At 42.8% G+C, this 16,694-nt stretch overlaps 1 protein-coding gene across 1 annotated transcript in view; it reads left to right on the top strand.

The window, feature by feature from the left end:
* The window catches only part of EPSTI1 (epithelial stromal interaction 1), a 236,271-nt gene that overhangs the window by 124,673 nt on the left and 94,904 nt on the right, over positions 1 to 16,694 (top strand). Inside the window, exon 5 of the mRNA XM_085621814.1 lies at positions 14,267 to 14,350. Within this exon, the coding sequence (XP_085477940.1) occupies positions 14,267 to 14,350 (84 nt within the window). The remainder of the gene's footprint in view (positions 1 to 14,266; positions 14,351 to 16,694) is intronic.

Raw genomic sequence — 16,694 nt, 5'->3', positions numbered from 1 at the left:
AGAGATCGCTGTCCGTGTCCTGGTCACTACCTGTTTTCCGTTGGATATAATCATCCCTAATGTAGGGGTATACTCGTTCATGGCTGAAGGCTGCAGTGTCCTTCTTCAATTTCTTATACTTGCTTTGTTTCAATGAGATTTCATATTCACTCATCTCTTGATTCAATTCTTCAAGTCGTTTTTTTAGGACAGCGGTTGATTGATAGCTCTTTAGTTGCACCTCGATCTTCTGTATGTCAATCTTCAATTCCTGAGTGAGGCTTGTGGCTGTCTTGATAATCAGGACTAGCCAATCCCTTGTACAGTGCCATGATATAAGGGACCAATCTTTTTTAAAAGTCTTGTCGTGCTGGAAGATAAACGGTTCATTACGGACTATCAAACCTCTGGGCGCTGTATTAGGGTCTGAGCAACACAGATCCTGGGCTTAGTAGTTCCGACTGGGATGAATTGGTTAACCTAAGGAGAACGCAGATCAAGACAGCGCTGCATGGTCTCCTGATGACAGAGTACCTCAGGGCTAATACAGCGCCAGGCAACCAGGTCCATTGGAGCAGCGACCCAGAGGATCCAACGAGAGTATCAACATGGAGTATGACAGCAACGTTGAACCAACCATCGACCAGTCGAAAGGACAACTAGTGGTTAATCTTTCAACCATTTCCCTAACCCATCATCAAACGGCAGCTTTGGAGAAAGGATTGGGTTTCGTCCCCACCAACAAAGTTGATAAATTCAAACTTTGTTTGGAAATTAAAGAGTTTATGCGTAAACTCAAAGTCTTTTTTTCTGATCAAATTACGGTCCCCACTCAGTCATCTGATACGGGATTGAGATCAAAATCCACATTCACCCCAGTGGATTCCACTTTACCCATCGAACTGCTAACTTTTGAGAAAGCAGTAATGGAGGATATTAACAACGCACTCCAGAAGGATCATAATGCTTTCCAGAATGTGACTAGAGCAGAGAAAGAAGCACTACAACAACTAGCCAACAATATGGATATCACCATTAAGCCAGCCGATAAAGGCGGAGCGACGGTCATACAGACAACCACTGACTATGATAACGAGTGCAAGACACTACTGGGTGATCAGAGGAACTATGAAATCCTTAAAGATGACCCCACCGAGAGCATTCGGGTTCACATAATGGGGATGGTGGAAGAGGCCACTGCACATGATTGGATCACTAGAAAAGAGGCTGACTTTCTAGTACAGAAGGCACCCAGAACTCCCTATTTCTACACGATCCCAAAAATCCATAAATAACCTGGACCATCCTCCTGGACGTCCCATTGTATCTGGGATTGGTTCAATATTAGAGCCTTTGTCGAAATTTGCGGATGCATTTCTTCAACCACTCGTCCAAGGAACGGATACTTATTTGAAAGATACAAAAGCAGTCTTACAACTCCTTGAAGGTCTTACGTTTGATCCTGCACAACACCTGTTAATTGGATTGGATGTGGAGAGCCTCTATACTAGTTTGCCACATGACGACACCTTGGATATCATTGAGGAGGTTCTTTTTTCCACAACATGGAACTATCATACTCCCCGAAACCTAGTAATGGAATGCATTACCCTGGCCCTCAAGAACATTTTTTTTCTGTATCAGGATGTGCACTACCTACAAAAACACGGTACTAGCATGGGTAGTACCTTTGCGCCGAGCCTAGCAGGATTATATGTTCATCATCTGGAGTCCCAGAGGATCCTGAACCCACATAACCCGTTTCATCAGAACATCATTTTGTGGAAACGTTATATTGACGACGTCTTAGTGATTTGGAAAGGGGACTCTGATTCAGTTACCACCTTCATGAATTGGTTAAATGAACAAAATGCCTTTCTCAAATTCACGCATACATCATCTAACAGCAACCTAGTATTCCTAGACCTCAACATCTATGCAGACGAAGGCCGATTGAAATCCAACACACACTTCAAACCAACGGCCAAAAACTGCCTATTGCTATATGATAGTTTTCACCCTAGGCACCTTCGCGATAATCTCCCCTATGGCCAGTTCCTGCGTTTACGGAGGAATTATTCAGAATTGACTGACTTCAAGGCCCAGGCTAAAGATCTGGAGAAGAAATTGCGAGACCGGCATTATCCAGAGTCAATTGTCAAGAAAGGATTCAAGAGAGCGAGGAACAACAATAGGGATTCTCTTTTAGAGAACCGAATACCACAGGAAGAAGAAACCAGACCTATCTGCGTCACAACCTACAACACACATTCGAACCAAGTATCCAAGATTATTAATAAGAATTGGAAAATTCTAAATTGTGGAGGCCTCAACCTACCGAAACCCATGTTCTCCCATAAGAGGGGCAAAAATGTAAAAGACATTTTGGTTCACACCAGACCACGTAAACCACCTGTCCAACAGATCACAAGAAGTATCCAACCTCCTGTCAAAGGACATCATCCATGCGGAATGTGCAGTACTTGCACCCTAACCAAAAAGAGTACAAACATCACTTTTGCCAACGGCACTGTCTGGGAACAGAGAAAATTCACCAATTGCAACAGCAAAAATGTTGTGTATCTTATCACCTGCCCCTGTAAGATGGAATATGTGGGTATGACCACCAGACAAGTGAAAATTCGAATGGGCGAACACAAAAGCAATATTCGCTGCAAGAAGAGTACGACAAAGATGGCAACACATTTCTTGACTGAAAACCATGGGGTCAATGACCTCAGATGGACTGTCATAGAACAACTAAAGACCGAGCATGGACTCTTTGAAAAGGAACAACGGTGGGTGTTCCGTCTGGGCACACATGTGATGGGTCTGAATGATGACATACCATGGTCGCAGCTGTCATAGTACCATGTCTCTCTCCTCTCTTCACGATCTATGACCGACTAAATCAGAAGTGGCAACCCCATTCTGGTACAACTTTCAGAAATTCTGTCATCATACGAACTACGATTTTGGATATCTGTACCATCATTTGAAACAATCCCTCTAAGCCTCCGTGCTAATCCTTGTCAGAATAAACCCCCCCCCTTTTTTTCAGTTTTTTCCAGTCTGAGTATAGGATACGGTGGGTTGTAAATATTACTACCTGCGTGTCAGTCCTCGAGTATGACTTCCTTCACTGGGATATTTCTCCCTCCCTGTCATTATAGCCCGTTTTACTCCCCGTTATAGCACTGCTACCATATCTCCTGATACGCGAGAGATGCCTCTCGTTCTCTCACTGTAATTATAGCCCACATTTTACCATCCTCCTACATGGATTGCAGTCACCATACGCGAGAGATGCCTCTCGTTCTCTCACTGCAATTTTAGCCCGCATTTTTCCATCCGCTCACAAAGATTGCAGTCACCGTACCCTCTTGTGAAGGCGGTATGCCAGTGACACCTCTAGTTTTTAAAACCTTTATTTTTAACATCTTGTAATAACGAGTGGTTATGTTTAACAAAGGAAATACCATTCCGAAGACTCGCATCGGGTCCTCACTTCCGGTTGACAAATATCTCCTCACTCAATCAGGTCTAGTCTTCCGTCACTCCCTGAACCGGAAGCTTTTGTAGTACACCAGGTGCAGCGAGCTTTTCCCGTAATTCGACATCAGCTGGCTGTATTTAAACTGGGCACTGTAGGTGTTTCTCCACATATCGACGGAACCTCGGGATGGGAGCACATTAAGCGATTGGCTGTTTAAGGATACGTGAGTACGGCTTAGCCGCTTGAGGATACCGGTCTCGGCGTCTCTCAAGGAGTAGTCAGGAGATTACAGCCATTTCTCTTTTTTCAGCATTGAGGCTCCTTATTGCTTTTCCCCACCCGCTGTAAGGTTCATGAGGCAATACCTCCCGTACACTTAAGTATGCATTCTATACATCACTGGGTCTATCTCTGATTAGGAGTATAGTCCACGTATTTTTTAGAGTGTGTGTTTTCTGTTATCTGTTCGTAGTGTTGTGTATGTCTCTATTTCTTTACAGGTCACCGCACTTTCTTCTGCAACAATTAAGAATTATGGCTAAAACGATCACGTTTTTGTCACGTTTGTGGCACACTTCTTATGTTTGCAGGTATGATGAGTATATTTCCTGGGCAACTTAACGAATTCCTTTTTTCTTTATTTTTTTTTCCCTACAGAATAAATACACATACCATTAGGTACTGTATATTTTCGCATTTCTTCACTTATGTTGATAGTATTCTCATAAGTACATAAATTTGCACATAGGAGGGATCTTAACCCTGTCCTGATGAAGATGCCCTGCATAGAAACATGTTGACAACATACTAGGAGTAAACCGCACATTGAGTAGGAAGTCTCCGCACCACCTTTTTACTAGTACCAGCCCCCTCTGACTTATTAAAGGTCTTTTGTCCTAGGGGTCAGGTCCTTTTTAATCTCACATTCACATCTACCTCAGACCCTCCCATTGCACTACACATAGCACTTTATTATCAGTGCTCCCGCGTATTCGTAGGTCGTAGCACGCCCCGTCCCGCAGCGGGGCGGGAAGACCCCTATGATGAAGCATGACACCATGGGTCATTCTTGGTGTGTGAGGGGTATTTAAACAAATTTGTGAATGTCCAACCATTGTGGGACACCCACACTCACTTATCCCCGTTCCTTTGAAACCCAGGTTTTGAATTTTCTCTTTTCCCTAAAGAGATGGATCTTTATCTTTAATAATTGTTTTATATGCTTGCATATATACATTGTTTTAGCACGATGGTGGAGCTTTTTATTCTGTTTACTGTCATAAGACTGCTAAAAACTTTAATTAGCTTCTGTCTATTAATCATTGCAGCACCTGCATTTCATACAAGAATCAGATTTGTTCAATAAATATTGAAAACATCCCACTCTGTATTCCTTGTATATTTCTGTGAGAAGAAAGCACAAGTAATGAGCAAAAGGGTTCTAGATCTGTTACCACGATTCCTGGGGATCAGGGTTGTCATGTTCAGTGGTTGACCGAATGATTTGCTACCTTCCTAGTGTTAGGGGGCTTGTGGTGGCACTGTGAGCAAGCTGGCCTATAGGATGACATATCCTGAGGGGGTGCATGGAAGCAGTCTGGCACCAGCCCAATAGTTATGCTGTCTGCAAACGTGCAGTTCCTTTCGTAGGGTGAAAACTACACTACAGAGGAGACCATGGGCTTATCCCCTGTGGCAGACTTGCTGATTGTCAACCAGGTTTTAAATGCACCCCTAAGCGTGATCTTCAAGGTTCTAGTAGGCAGGGCATCTGACATCAGGTGACCCTGGTGGTCTTTGTGTATCGTTTATATCTATGCATGCTCTTGGATATGAATTTAGATTCTTCTATGATATTATCGTGGGCAAAAACAAAGACAGAATAGGTGATTGCAGAAAAATAGGACAAGATGGACCCACACACCCACACTAGCTCCTCTGTTTATAAGGTTTTCGGTTATAGCAGGCAGAAAAATGGCCAACCAAGTTTGACTTAGTGACCCCAAGTGGAGAAAAATATATTGTAAGTTATGTAACTGTGTAAGAAATTGGGTTTTTGATTGAGAGGGATGAAGAGCCTTCTGAAGTAACCACAATCTCCATCAGTGGAGAGCCACAAAAGTCAGCACATTACCGTATGCTTAACCCTCTGCTGGCTTGGCACAAAAGCAGTCAGATTTAACTTAGAGGCAATGTGTTAAGTATGTATGCAGCACACAAACAATGATAAAGTGAAACACACAACCCAAAAAAATCCCTCACCATTTTAGAAAAATAGAGTAAAATCTAATAAATAATTTGATGGCAAAATGGAAAAAATCCATTCATTAGAACCAGAGGTATGCGATTTCAAAGTTTAGTTAACTATAGCACCTTAAAGCACAAAGTGCCACTTGTGGTCATCTAGTTTAGGCCGGCCTCGATAGAGAGCAGGCCAGATATAAGGACCAGGTTAGCAACGCTGAAAAAGTTACCTTCTAAAAGTCTGGTGTGAAAAGTCCTGTGCGAGAAGGTCATGAGGAGAGTGTCCCCGGTGGTGGTAATAACTGTAGTGCGAAGAGCAGAGCTTGTCTCAGTTGATCGTCGCTGTAGCATGAAGATCTGGTTAGATGTCACTGATGATCCTTGCCGGAGCTTTGCATTGGCAATCACTGTGTGCTGTGTCTCCTGCAGCGCGAAGTGCAGATCTTGTGTTGCCAGTCGTTGTGAGCGGCAGAGTCTCTGCGTGAATGGATCTGTTTGTGGTCCCGAAGAGCCCAAAACTTCAGGATATCAGAAGAGTACACTCTAATGCCAGCCAAGAGTCCAAGACCTGAGAATTCACTTCTTAGTGGTCAGGGACTCACTCTAGCAAAGGCCAGCAGTTCTCAGGTGGGGCCAGGCAGGTCCAGTTGCAGCAGGTCAGCTGGGCATTTGCAGGTAGGCGTCTGGAACTTGTTGTGTCCATGTACCTCAGAACACGAGGTCAACCACCTGTCCCTTGAAGTCCCTCTGGTAGAAACTGGGATCAAGCAGCAAGGGAGACTTCAAGCAGCAAGGCAAGCTTAAAGCAGCAAGACCGTTCTCTGAGGTATAAAGCAAGTCTTTAAGCAGCAGGGACGTTCTCTGAAGTACAAGGCAGTCCTTTTGTGGATCCTCCACAGGTCCAGGAGTAAACTAAGAGTTGGTCTGAGGGTCCAGTATCTATACCTGGTGCCTGCCTTTGAAGCGAGAGAAACCTCCACCCCGCCAGGCTGCAAAAGGTCTAGGGTGGCACAGGGCTGATATCAGGTTCTTTGTAAAGAAACCTCTTTGAAATGTAAGTGGGGCAGGGAACAGTTCTGCTCCTCCCATCATGGCAATCCCTAGTCCCCTGTGTCTCACTGTCTGGTAGGAATACACAACGGACAACTGCCACTCTAGTCCGTCATGTGACTCAGGATACAGACTACATGCACCAAATGGTTGGCACAAGAAAATGCCCACTTTCTAAAAGTGCCATTTTCCCAGAGTTGTGACTTAAAATCCGACTTTACCATTAACGAGGATTTTAATTTCTTTGACATTTCTACCCATCACCAAACAAAAGTTATCACTTATTAAATGTAAGAAGGTAACCCAATGTTATCCTATGGTAGAGGTAGACTTCACAGTAGTGTTTAACCTAAGTAACTTTAATAAGGTTGGCAGTAATAGGCCAATCCTATCTTCTACTTCTGGATGTGAAGGACACTGGAACGTGGCTAAACTTCTTCATGGCATTTACCTTAATCTTAACTGGATCAAAAGAAGGAATCACTTTGAACATTTTGAGTATCGAATTCATATTACCCAGCATTTGTTTGTTTAATGTTTGAAAACACCACATCATGCCTACAAAAACACAATACAGTTCAGTGTGCTCAGCAAGGCTCTGCCCATTAGATTTGCAGGTGAGTAGGGCTCAGTAAGAACCTCCATTATTTTCTTCGAAGTGATCTCAAGGAGAGAGGTAGGAAAGTATCTTCTACTCACGCACATCGACCCCTTGCATTCAGCCGCTCTCTGGTTAATGCCTTCAGTGAAGCTAGCAGAGGAGCTGGGATCGGTAACTCAGTGAGCTTAATTGGTGCACACATTCATTTTCATAAGGTCAGTACTAGGGTCCTGGCTCTCCTGACTACCTTCCCATTTGTGCACTACTTTTAGAGCCCTCTTATTCTTTATCATGGTACGTGCACACATTTCTTGTTGTATCCCAGGACTCTACTAATGCCCATCTACACACCCAGTCTAGACTGGTCGTCTCCTATCAAGACAAACAAAATGTTCAAATAAATAACCAACGCAGCAGAAAAATAAGCATGTTTAGATTTCACCTTTTAATTTAGATGTGTAAGCTCTGTCCAACCTGATCAAGGAGTCGAGTGCTCGCCGGGCTTCACTCCAGTTCCCCTGGAGATAGTTTTTCCTCACCTTCCTTTCCCAGGTTTTGATCTATGCAGTTCGGTCCAGCTTTCTTCCCGCCTCAGACCAGGAGTAGGTTGATCCCTGCACAAAGCACCATGATCTGTGAAAGAAATGAAATTGTTTCTAGCATACTTGAAATCTGAAACATTATGCATAAAATAATAGTGATATCTCCGCCTAGAGAGACAGAACTTTACCTCACCAAGGGTATGAGCATCTAATGCTTGCTCCTCCCCAAATTTCCTCAAGTTTCATACACTTTCTTCAGATAAACAATTGAATCAGCACACATGACGGGAACTAAAACTTTAGACAACAATACTAATAGCTGCACGAATTCCTCATTAATAGAACTAAAAAGGACCTTCAAAAAAGATACAGCAGTGGAGATCTCAGACGCTGCGCTAGCTTAATTGAAATTCTCTCCTTAACTTGTTCCACATGGAGACAAGGCAGTGTTCGTCAGAGGCAAGAGAACTCGAGCATGTTATTACAATACGGGAATGCGAAATGGCTGTGGGTTACTCGTCATGGCAGCTTGCACAAGCTTTATAAATAGTTTCCCCACAAAGCACAAGTTATTGTGCTGTGACTTCCTTTCTGCATCTTCAAATTTACTAGACCGGGTCTGAATAATTTTCTGGAGCTCAGTAAGTGTTGTTCACATATCCATCATGTTAGCATAACTGTGTCCTATTCGACAACTTCCCTAAAATCCATGTGGATTAGGTTCGCTTCAGTGTCAGTTTTTCTGTTCGTGGGTGACTCTGTTCCCTTGGCCACAGAGGTCTGCTCCTTATTAGTGTTCTAACCCGTCTCCGCCATATCCTTGTTGTGCTTCTCTGGTGCTGTGGCAGCTCAGGATGTTTTTCATCTGGGGTACTTTGGGTTACTACTTTCACATCATTCCAGCAGTTTGGCAGTGCTCTCCACCCAGCTGCCAGTTGGAGCTAAGTTCTGGCGCTCCTCACCAGTGATTGCTTATTATGCTGCAGTCCCCGCTCCAGATCCTACTGTTCTGCCAACACCTCCCTTGGGATGCTCCTAACTGCACCCTGCGGATTCACAGGACACGGAGTGCCAACTTCAGGGCTTCTGCATCACAATGAGTACTGACCATGCCTGGTGTCTTCCTAAAAGACCTGTTGTGATAGGGGCCCCAATACTATTCGTAGGTTGAGGGGGGGGCTCTGAGCCCATTGCCCTTCTTCACGAGGCAGCCGTCCTACTCCACAAACATGAAACCACAGCACCGGGCTGCCACGGACGCCAGTCACCTGCTGCATACACTCCTCCCACAAGATGCTTTCTCCAACAGTGCCCCCCTGCCCACTTGTGAGGGGGGGGAGTGTTACACTCTGGCAGTGCAACCCGGAGCAAACCTCAGCAGCCACCATCTTGTTGGACCACTGAAGCACCTGGTTATCCATGTGTTCTTCTCTTAAGACACAATGAGGTTGACCTTCCCCTCAAAAATCCCCCCTGGTGCAACAGAGGCATGGAGTACTCGTGATCCCGAGGTTACTGTTCACAGATGGTCGTGCTAAAAGAGGATGCAGGGTTTTGTCATAGGGGCAGAGGAGCTCTTGGGCTCTGCTAATGGTCGACCATCTTATGTCGGCTCTGCCTCCCAACTCCGCCCCTTGTATCTTTAATACCAATAGCAGCACAGCATTCTTTCTTTTACCATTCTTTTTGGCATTTTGTGTTTCCCCAGGCTTCCTCCCCTAAATAGGCCAGACCTATCCCGCTCCCTGCTAAAAGGGTGCTCTGGCATTGATGTGACTGTCTGTCTACATTTTTGGAAAAAGCCCTCCACTTTGATTCCTGATGGTAAACTCTCCCTTGCCCTTCATGTGTTCTCCTCTTGTGTTAGGTAGGGGCTGTGGTGCACGAATGGTGGCAGTGCAGCTCGTGCTGCACCATCAGTATCTCTGCTGGTTCACCCATCCTTCCTTTAGAGGTTCCTACCTTTCCACGCCTAAACTGTTGTGCTTTCCTATTCTTGTTGGTAATAAATCATGTAGGAGAGGAGGCCTGAATTGATGAGTTGTTAATAGTAGATGGCCCCTCACAAAAAGTGCAGTCATTAATTCCTTGGGTGACAATCTGCCCCAAGCGCCTTTATATTCCCGGGAATGTAAGTGCATATATGGATTGTGGGTGGCGATAGAGGAAGGAGGTATCAAACAAATGCCATGATTCAGGGCTGCTGAAGTAAAATACTTGGTACCCTTGTATCCTCCCTCGGATTGACCTAGAAACATCAGGATCATGGTTGATGTGTTTCTTTCGCACCTGCCTTCATTTATTTTTAAAAGTATGTTTAATTTACATTTCAGACTCAAATAACTGTTTATATATGGGGACAAAACATCCGTAAATATATAGAGCTCCACACATCACCATCTTGCTAGATGAGTAGAGAGTTAATCTAGATTAAGATATTTCTCCTAATCCTCCTAACTGTGCTACTGTCCATGCCTCAGAAAAATGAGAGAGAGCATTGGAGGGAGATAGAATGGCCCCCACAAGAAACACACTATTTTTGCTGTACACTTACTATCAAAACCACCTCAAATACAGTAATTCCTTAGTGCAAGGATGGACAACAAACTGGGAAATTTAAGGTGGGCGGGCATGCCTTCTTGCAGGGCTTCTGTTCATCTTGTACACCAGCTTTTCATACTTAAAGAAATGTGCGTTCTCTGACAGATGTTTAGTTGTCTTAATTATGCCAAGGCCGTTGAGCTGTAGTGTGGGGCTACATCCCTGTGCCCTGGGGTGGAACCATGTGCATCACATTTGGTAGGCATGATCTTTGGAAGCAGTAGGGGTCAACTGGGGCTCCTGCTTAATGTTGCTACTTTATATTTTTCCCATAAATTGATATTGAAAGTCTACTGTAATTATCAACTGGAGCAAAGCTACTGCTGAGCATTCTCCATATTTCAAATTACACCTTGTCCAGTCTTCAAACCGTACTGATTTTGGTGGCTGCTGATTGGATTTTACTCTCTTAACTAAGTCCCTGCATCATCATAAGCCTTACCTGATTGCTTTAATTGATTATCCCAAGTTTCCCTCTGTATTTTCTCTTCTGTCTCACCACCCCAAAACAAACTGAGGGCTAAAGGGATAGGCAGGTGAGCATCACTCCTTAGGATTTTTGTCTTCATAGAAGATCACCTTGTTAAAGAAGGTATTTGGTCATTGCCCTGGCATGGTTTATGCCATCTCTGCAGGATGGTCTGAGTTTTATGGGCATGGCTCTCGATTATTGCAGTGTCTGCAAGAATATAAATTTTTCTTCGACCAGCGATGTCAAGGGCCCACATCCTCGTTATTGTGCATCCACTGGTAGTTTATTGTATTTTTGGAATGGGCAGAAATGGTTACTCTGGAAGCTGTTGACCCTATTGTTTAGTGCTCTGCCAATATCCTGTTCAGGGGCGTTCAATTTTATAAAATATAAATTTGTAGAAGGAACATAGCATGAGAGAGAGTGCCTCTGAAAACCCTCCTTTATGTTGAATAGACCCTTTTTAAAGTCACTGGAATATGTTGCCTGGATGAGGCACTTGGCTACCTGGGATTTTTGTTGTATTTTTTCATTGTGTTGAAGAGCTGCACTATACACAGGTGTTGTACTTCTTGTGTTACCCTCATAATTACCAAGGTTAGTCTAGTTTGAGGTCTTGTATATGGAGAGGGTCGCTTGCTAGTACGTGTTAATCTGCTTCTTCTGCTGGGGACAAGCTGGCTAAGAGTATGTCTAGAACTGTACATGTTATTTTGAAAAAATGCTAATAAAGATATGTTTGAAAAAATCTATTTATAGAAGGAATTGGGTGCTTCCGAAATCTACTAGTCCTATAAAAAAAATCTACGTGTCCCTTTTGGTGCTATTCAGTTACGTGCCGGATTATGTCCTCGTGATGACAGAGCTCCGACAGTGGCCTCTTTGATTTTGCCAAAGTTCATATTGTGTGGGGGGTTGGGTGGGGCTGGAAGTAGGCAAGATGAGGTAGTTCCAGGGCTGGAATGCCTTAGTGTGTGCAGACTCCCATAAGCTTAGGGGTATTCACCAACACTTCGATCTCTTCCTACAATGAAAAGGTTTAGATATTTACTCCTGTCAAGACAGGAGCAGAGCGTTTTCCAGAATGAGCAAAAGGGGTGTGTGTAGGGAGGGGAAAGAAGCATGACATCATTCTGGGAGCCTTGTAAATAGCCTCAAATTGGTACATTTTGCAAACGTACACTTTTTTACATTGAGATTGCTGCCAGTAGTGTAAGCTCCCTCGATTTCCTGCTGGCGCTCGTCCTAATAGGAAAGATTTTGAATAAATAAATTACATTTACAGCTGTACACAAATTATACATATGAATACAAATCTTGCCTTAAGAGCAGACATTCCTCTTTACTCCTATCAATTTCTATAAACTATCAGGTAAAAGGTTTGTGCGTCAACATGGAGTTGATTTAATCAAGAGGAATTGAATTAGCAAATTTATTCATTTTTCTTACAATTTAGTTTGGTGATAACGTAATCGGGCTGTCACAGAAAACAAAACGTTATTAGAAAATGACGCAAAATAAACTAATCTGTGATAAGGTGATCTAGAAGTGACAAAGTGCTTTGGGTGAATACATATATACAGTGCTGTAGTTAGTTACGTTATCTTTATTCGGATATGCATTATCCATAACAGCACAAACATTACTCATAATCACATGCATAGTCCATCATTAAAAAATAGAGAGACTCCACATTAAAACTAATCAATTAAAAGTTACTAGGTTATCCATGGCTTGATATCATCAGCAATGTTAAAGTGACAGTGTGCAAGTGCAAATATTTCACAAAAAAGCAGCTAAAAACGGGCAGATCCTTAAATCACAGAGAGGTTACAGTTAGCAGCATTAAATGAAGGTGCAAGTGTGCATAGTTCAAAATATAAATACAAACAGTACAAAATCCAGCAATGTGTATTGTGCAGCCTAATCCAGCAGTCATTAATTCATAGAAAGACGTGAACGAATGGCCATTTTCAAGAAAGTACACACTCTGTATGTTATATCATCATCTTTAAGCTGGAGAATAATTTTGTATGCAGCCTTAAAATCCATTGTGCCCTTTGCCCTGAAAAACGGTATCAATAACTGCATACTATATTTTTTGTAAAAAGAACATAAGAACAAAAAGTCTAGCGTAGACTGTTTCCCTAAGTTATCGCATGGGCAGACCAAGTTCTCAATATTAGGTTGGTAACCCATGGGGAAGCACAACAGATACTTTATTGAGCCCGATCTGAGACGAAAAAGAAGGCTTCACTCCCAACGAGTAATATCTCTTAAGAGATAACTAATAGGAGAGCATAATGGGGGTCCACCCTCGCCTATCATTAAAATATATTGTTTCACAGATACTTTGGCGGATTCCAGGGCATATCTCGCATCCCCATAATGTTGATATAAAACTTTACGAATAATCTTTCCATCAATACCATCTAATTGTTCAGGGTTCTTAAAAATATGCTCTAGATTGACCGCAGTCAAATTTGCCCGTATTTGAGCCAGCCAGGGAATGTCACCGCCCTTATCACATTTTAGACAATCTGCTAAAATCTCCCTTGTTAATAGGGCTGCAGGGTTTTTCCAAACCTTTAGCCAGAATAAAACAGGTCGTGACCTAATGTAATCTTCCAAGGATGGCATTCTTAACTCGTTATAGCATACAAAGGTGGACGATGAAATTGGTATGGCGAAAAGCCTCCTACAGAATCTATTTTCTTTGGCCTGTACAAAACGTATATAAAATGTTCATTCAATACACATCAATCCCTATACACTGGATTCTACAATCTGTACAAGGTTCTGCTTTTTACGTGCAGTGGAGAGAGTAGGGAATTGATTGTGTAGGCACGTCGACGTTGCGTTATTGAAGTGGAGTAACAGCGGGTCTTCTTCAGGACATGCGGGGGACAGCCAGTTAAGATAACAATCAGAAACCTGATGAGTGCTTCGATTGAGCGATCCACTGGCGGTTGGATCCTAGTCAAGGATGAAAGACTGCATCAATGTTGAACCATCAGGGGTGAATTTTAGGAGCAAGAGTTAGATAATTAAAGCAGCATGTAGATGAGTCACATCAGCTGCAGCATTAATCACGGGGCTCTGGCCGGCCTTTTTAATGAAAAGTATGAAATTTGGTGTTTCCGTGTCCTTCATATTGGCCTTCGCTCCAACAGGTAACCGGTTTTGGATCCATTTAGACGTTTCACGAGAAGCAACAATACTACTACGCTATTAAGTTTGATGTGGCACATTTTAACTGCATTGTTGGTTTTCTCTTCTAGATGAAGAGAGAAGAATACAAAAGAAAGCAGAAGGAGGCCGAAGACGCTGAAATCCAGAAAATGAAGGCAGTCCAGAGAGAAAAGGTGTGGATTTTTTCCTGTAGACTGCTATTTGCTGCTGTAGCAATGCATGCTAATGGTACTTTTTCATTGGTATGTGCTAATTAACAATAACGACAATATGGAATGTGAGGATTTTCCGGTAAGGGCATGATGACTCAGTTCTCATTGTGTGCTCTTGCTCATTAAATTAAGACCGGCTGCTGTGAAGTATCACACTCTTACATGGACTTAATGTTATCAAATTTCAACTTTCTTTCAATCGCATCCATCCCTGTGCTACATCCTCTTCGAGAAAAGGTTTAAAAGACTCAATACAAAATGTGTAAGTCTCAAAAGGATGCGAATGCATCCATGTTAATTGGTAAATGTGCCATAACCATGATTTCCATTGAATTGGATTAAGTTTAAGCCTCTCGTAGGTAACAACATGTTTTACGTTCCCTGTCTCTCCTCCAAAAAAGCACATTCATCTTTTTTAAATATTACTGTTCTGTCACCGAAACAGTCATCCAGCTCCAAGTTCCTTTCAACAGAATTGTCAAAAACAAAATTATAACATAGGAATGCTACAGCCTCTTTTCTTGAACATCACCCCAAAAAGAAACCGGAGAGGCCCATAACGGATGCAACTGAAGGGTGTGCGACAAACTTTTAATGTGCCCCCTGGAGTGACGATCATTCCCAGTAGCATTACCTGATATGTAGCCTGCTGGCCTCACTTTGAAAAACACCTGGTCTCGTGCAGGCTGGGTATCAAACCATCAATTATTGATGGAAGCAGCAATCGTTAGACGCAGTTATCCAACTATGCTTTAATATAGATGAATTAATTTTCAAAGGAACAGCAAACTACTTCTTTCTAACCATCTGTGTGATCACGGTTTTACTAAACAGACTAGTTAGTGTCCTTATGTCTAGAAGTGAGTTCTACATTTCATATGTTCAACATGTACCCCTTCATGACACAACGTCATAGCCGTTCTTTTTAATTTTCAATTGGGATTATTTAAGTGATTCTGCAAAGGTTATTTTCAGTCTGTGATTGCAGCTGGCCTTTGCACGGCTGCACACAATGTGAAAGCATACTTGTATTTATCCTCCACTGTAGCCTATGCAACTCATTGTAAAGATTTTCCTTGCGCTCTAAAATGAAATGGAAATTTAAATTCAGAAAATAGAAAGATGTATTGTTCAAAAGTTCTCTTTTTATGCAAAAGCTGTGCCACCAAATCTGGAGATGATCTATTATTGAACAGAACCCACACTTTATTACTTTTTAATATCTCAGAATAAGAGGAGGAGTGCCTTGTATTATATTTCAGTATGGCTTTAATGAAAAGAATTAGATATTCTTTGACGGCTGGTTTCTGAGAAGGATGGCCGTGGGGCTGAACAAAGGAAAGTACATGGCGGTCCGTGATGAAACTGGTCATTACGCGCAAGCATCTTAGAGGGAACTGAATGGGAGAACAGTGGACTGACGGAAGTGGATGGATGTTCGCAGGAAAGGTGCCACATTGTCCATTATATGTATCAACTAAAAGGAAAACGTACAGGGGGTGATTCAAAAAATGATTTAGGAGTAGAGGAAGTAATACTACTGGAGTTATCTTTTGCTCACTCATATGCGCCGTTGGGAATTTGCTCTTTAATGTCCCAACCCTTTGCCGCCTTCGACCTTCACCAATAGCCAAGTCCTCACTCTTTGTACTGATTGCGTCTGAACATTCTCAGAATATTCCCATTGTGTTTCCATTTTATGGGGCCTATCCACAAAAACAATTGAGTTCAGTAAGTAGTGATACAAGGTACTCATTTACATACTTATTTCATGTCTTCGTGAATCAGCCCCAAAGTTGAGATTCTGTCATAGATCTGACATACAGTGGTTGTGTAGGATCATAGAATGAGTTTTTGCCGAACTATGTAGAAAGAGACGAGACTGTCCTGACCTGAAGAGGGTGGGACAAAACATTATTTTGTGGTCAAGAAAGTGGTTTGTTTACAAGAACAAGTCATTAAACTTGAACTGAATCTCCATTGTCATCAGTGCCTCTGAAAATGAAAATACCGACTGAAGAGCCACTGCTGGTTCCTTTACAGACCGCGCACCTTCCTCCAAACCTGTGCATGTTTCAAAGACCCATCTGTATCGCGCATAAGGAAGATGCCTCCACCACTGACTGATCTTGATCTTCCCTCTGCAAACACACCAAACGTTCAGTCTCCACCCGCAGAGCACCCTCAGAGACATGATAGAAATAGGTCTTACCCCCAGGTCCTTCCAGTCCTCGTCCCATTCATGACATATGGAGATAACCATCTCCCGTACAGAAAAAAAGAACAGAGGAATGCTGTGACCCCT

The sequence above is a fragment of the Triturus cristatus genome, chromosome 8 (assembly GCF_964204655.1).
Source record: "Triturus cristatus chromosome 8, aTriCri1.1, whole genome shotgun sequence".
NCBI classification, from domain to species: Eukaryota; Metazoa; Chordata; class Amphibia; order Caudata; family Salamandridae; genus Triturus; species Triturus cristatus.
This window is presented reverse-complemented; position numbering and strand designations above follow the sequence as displayed.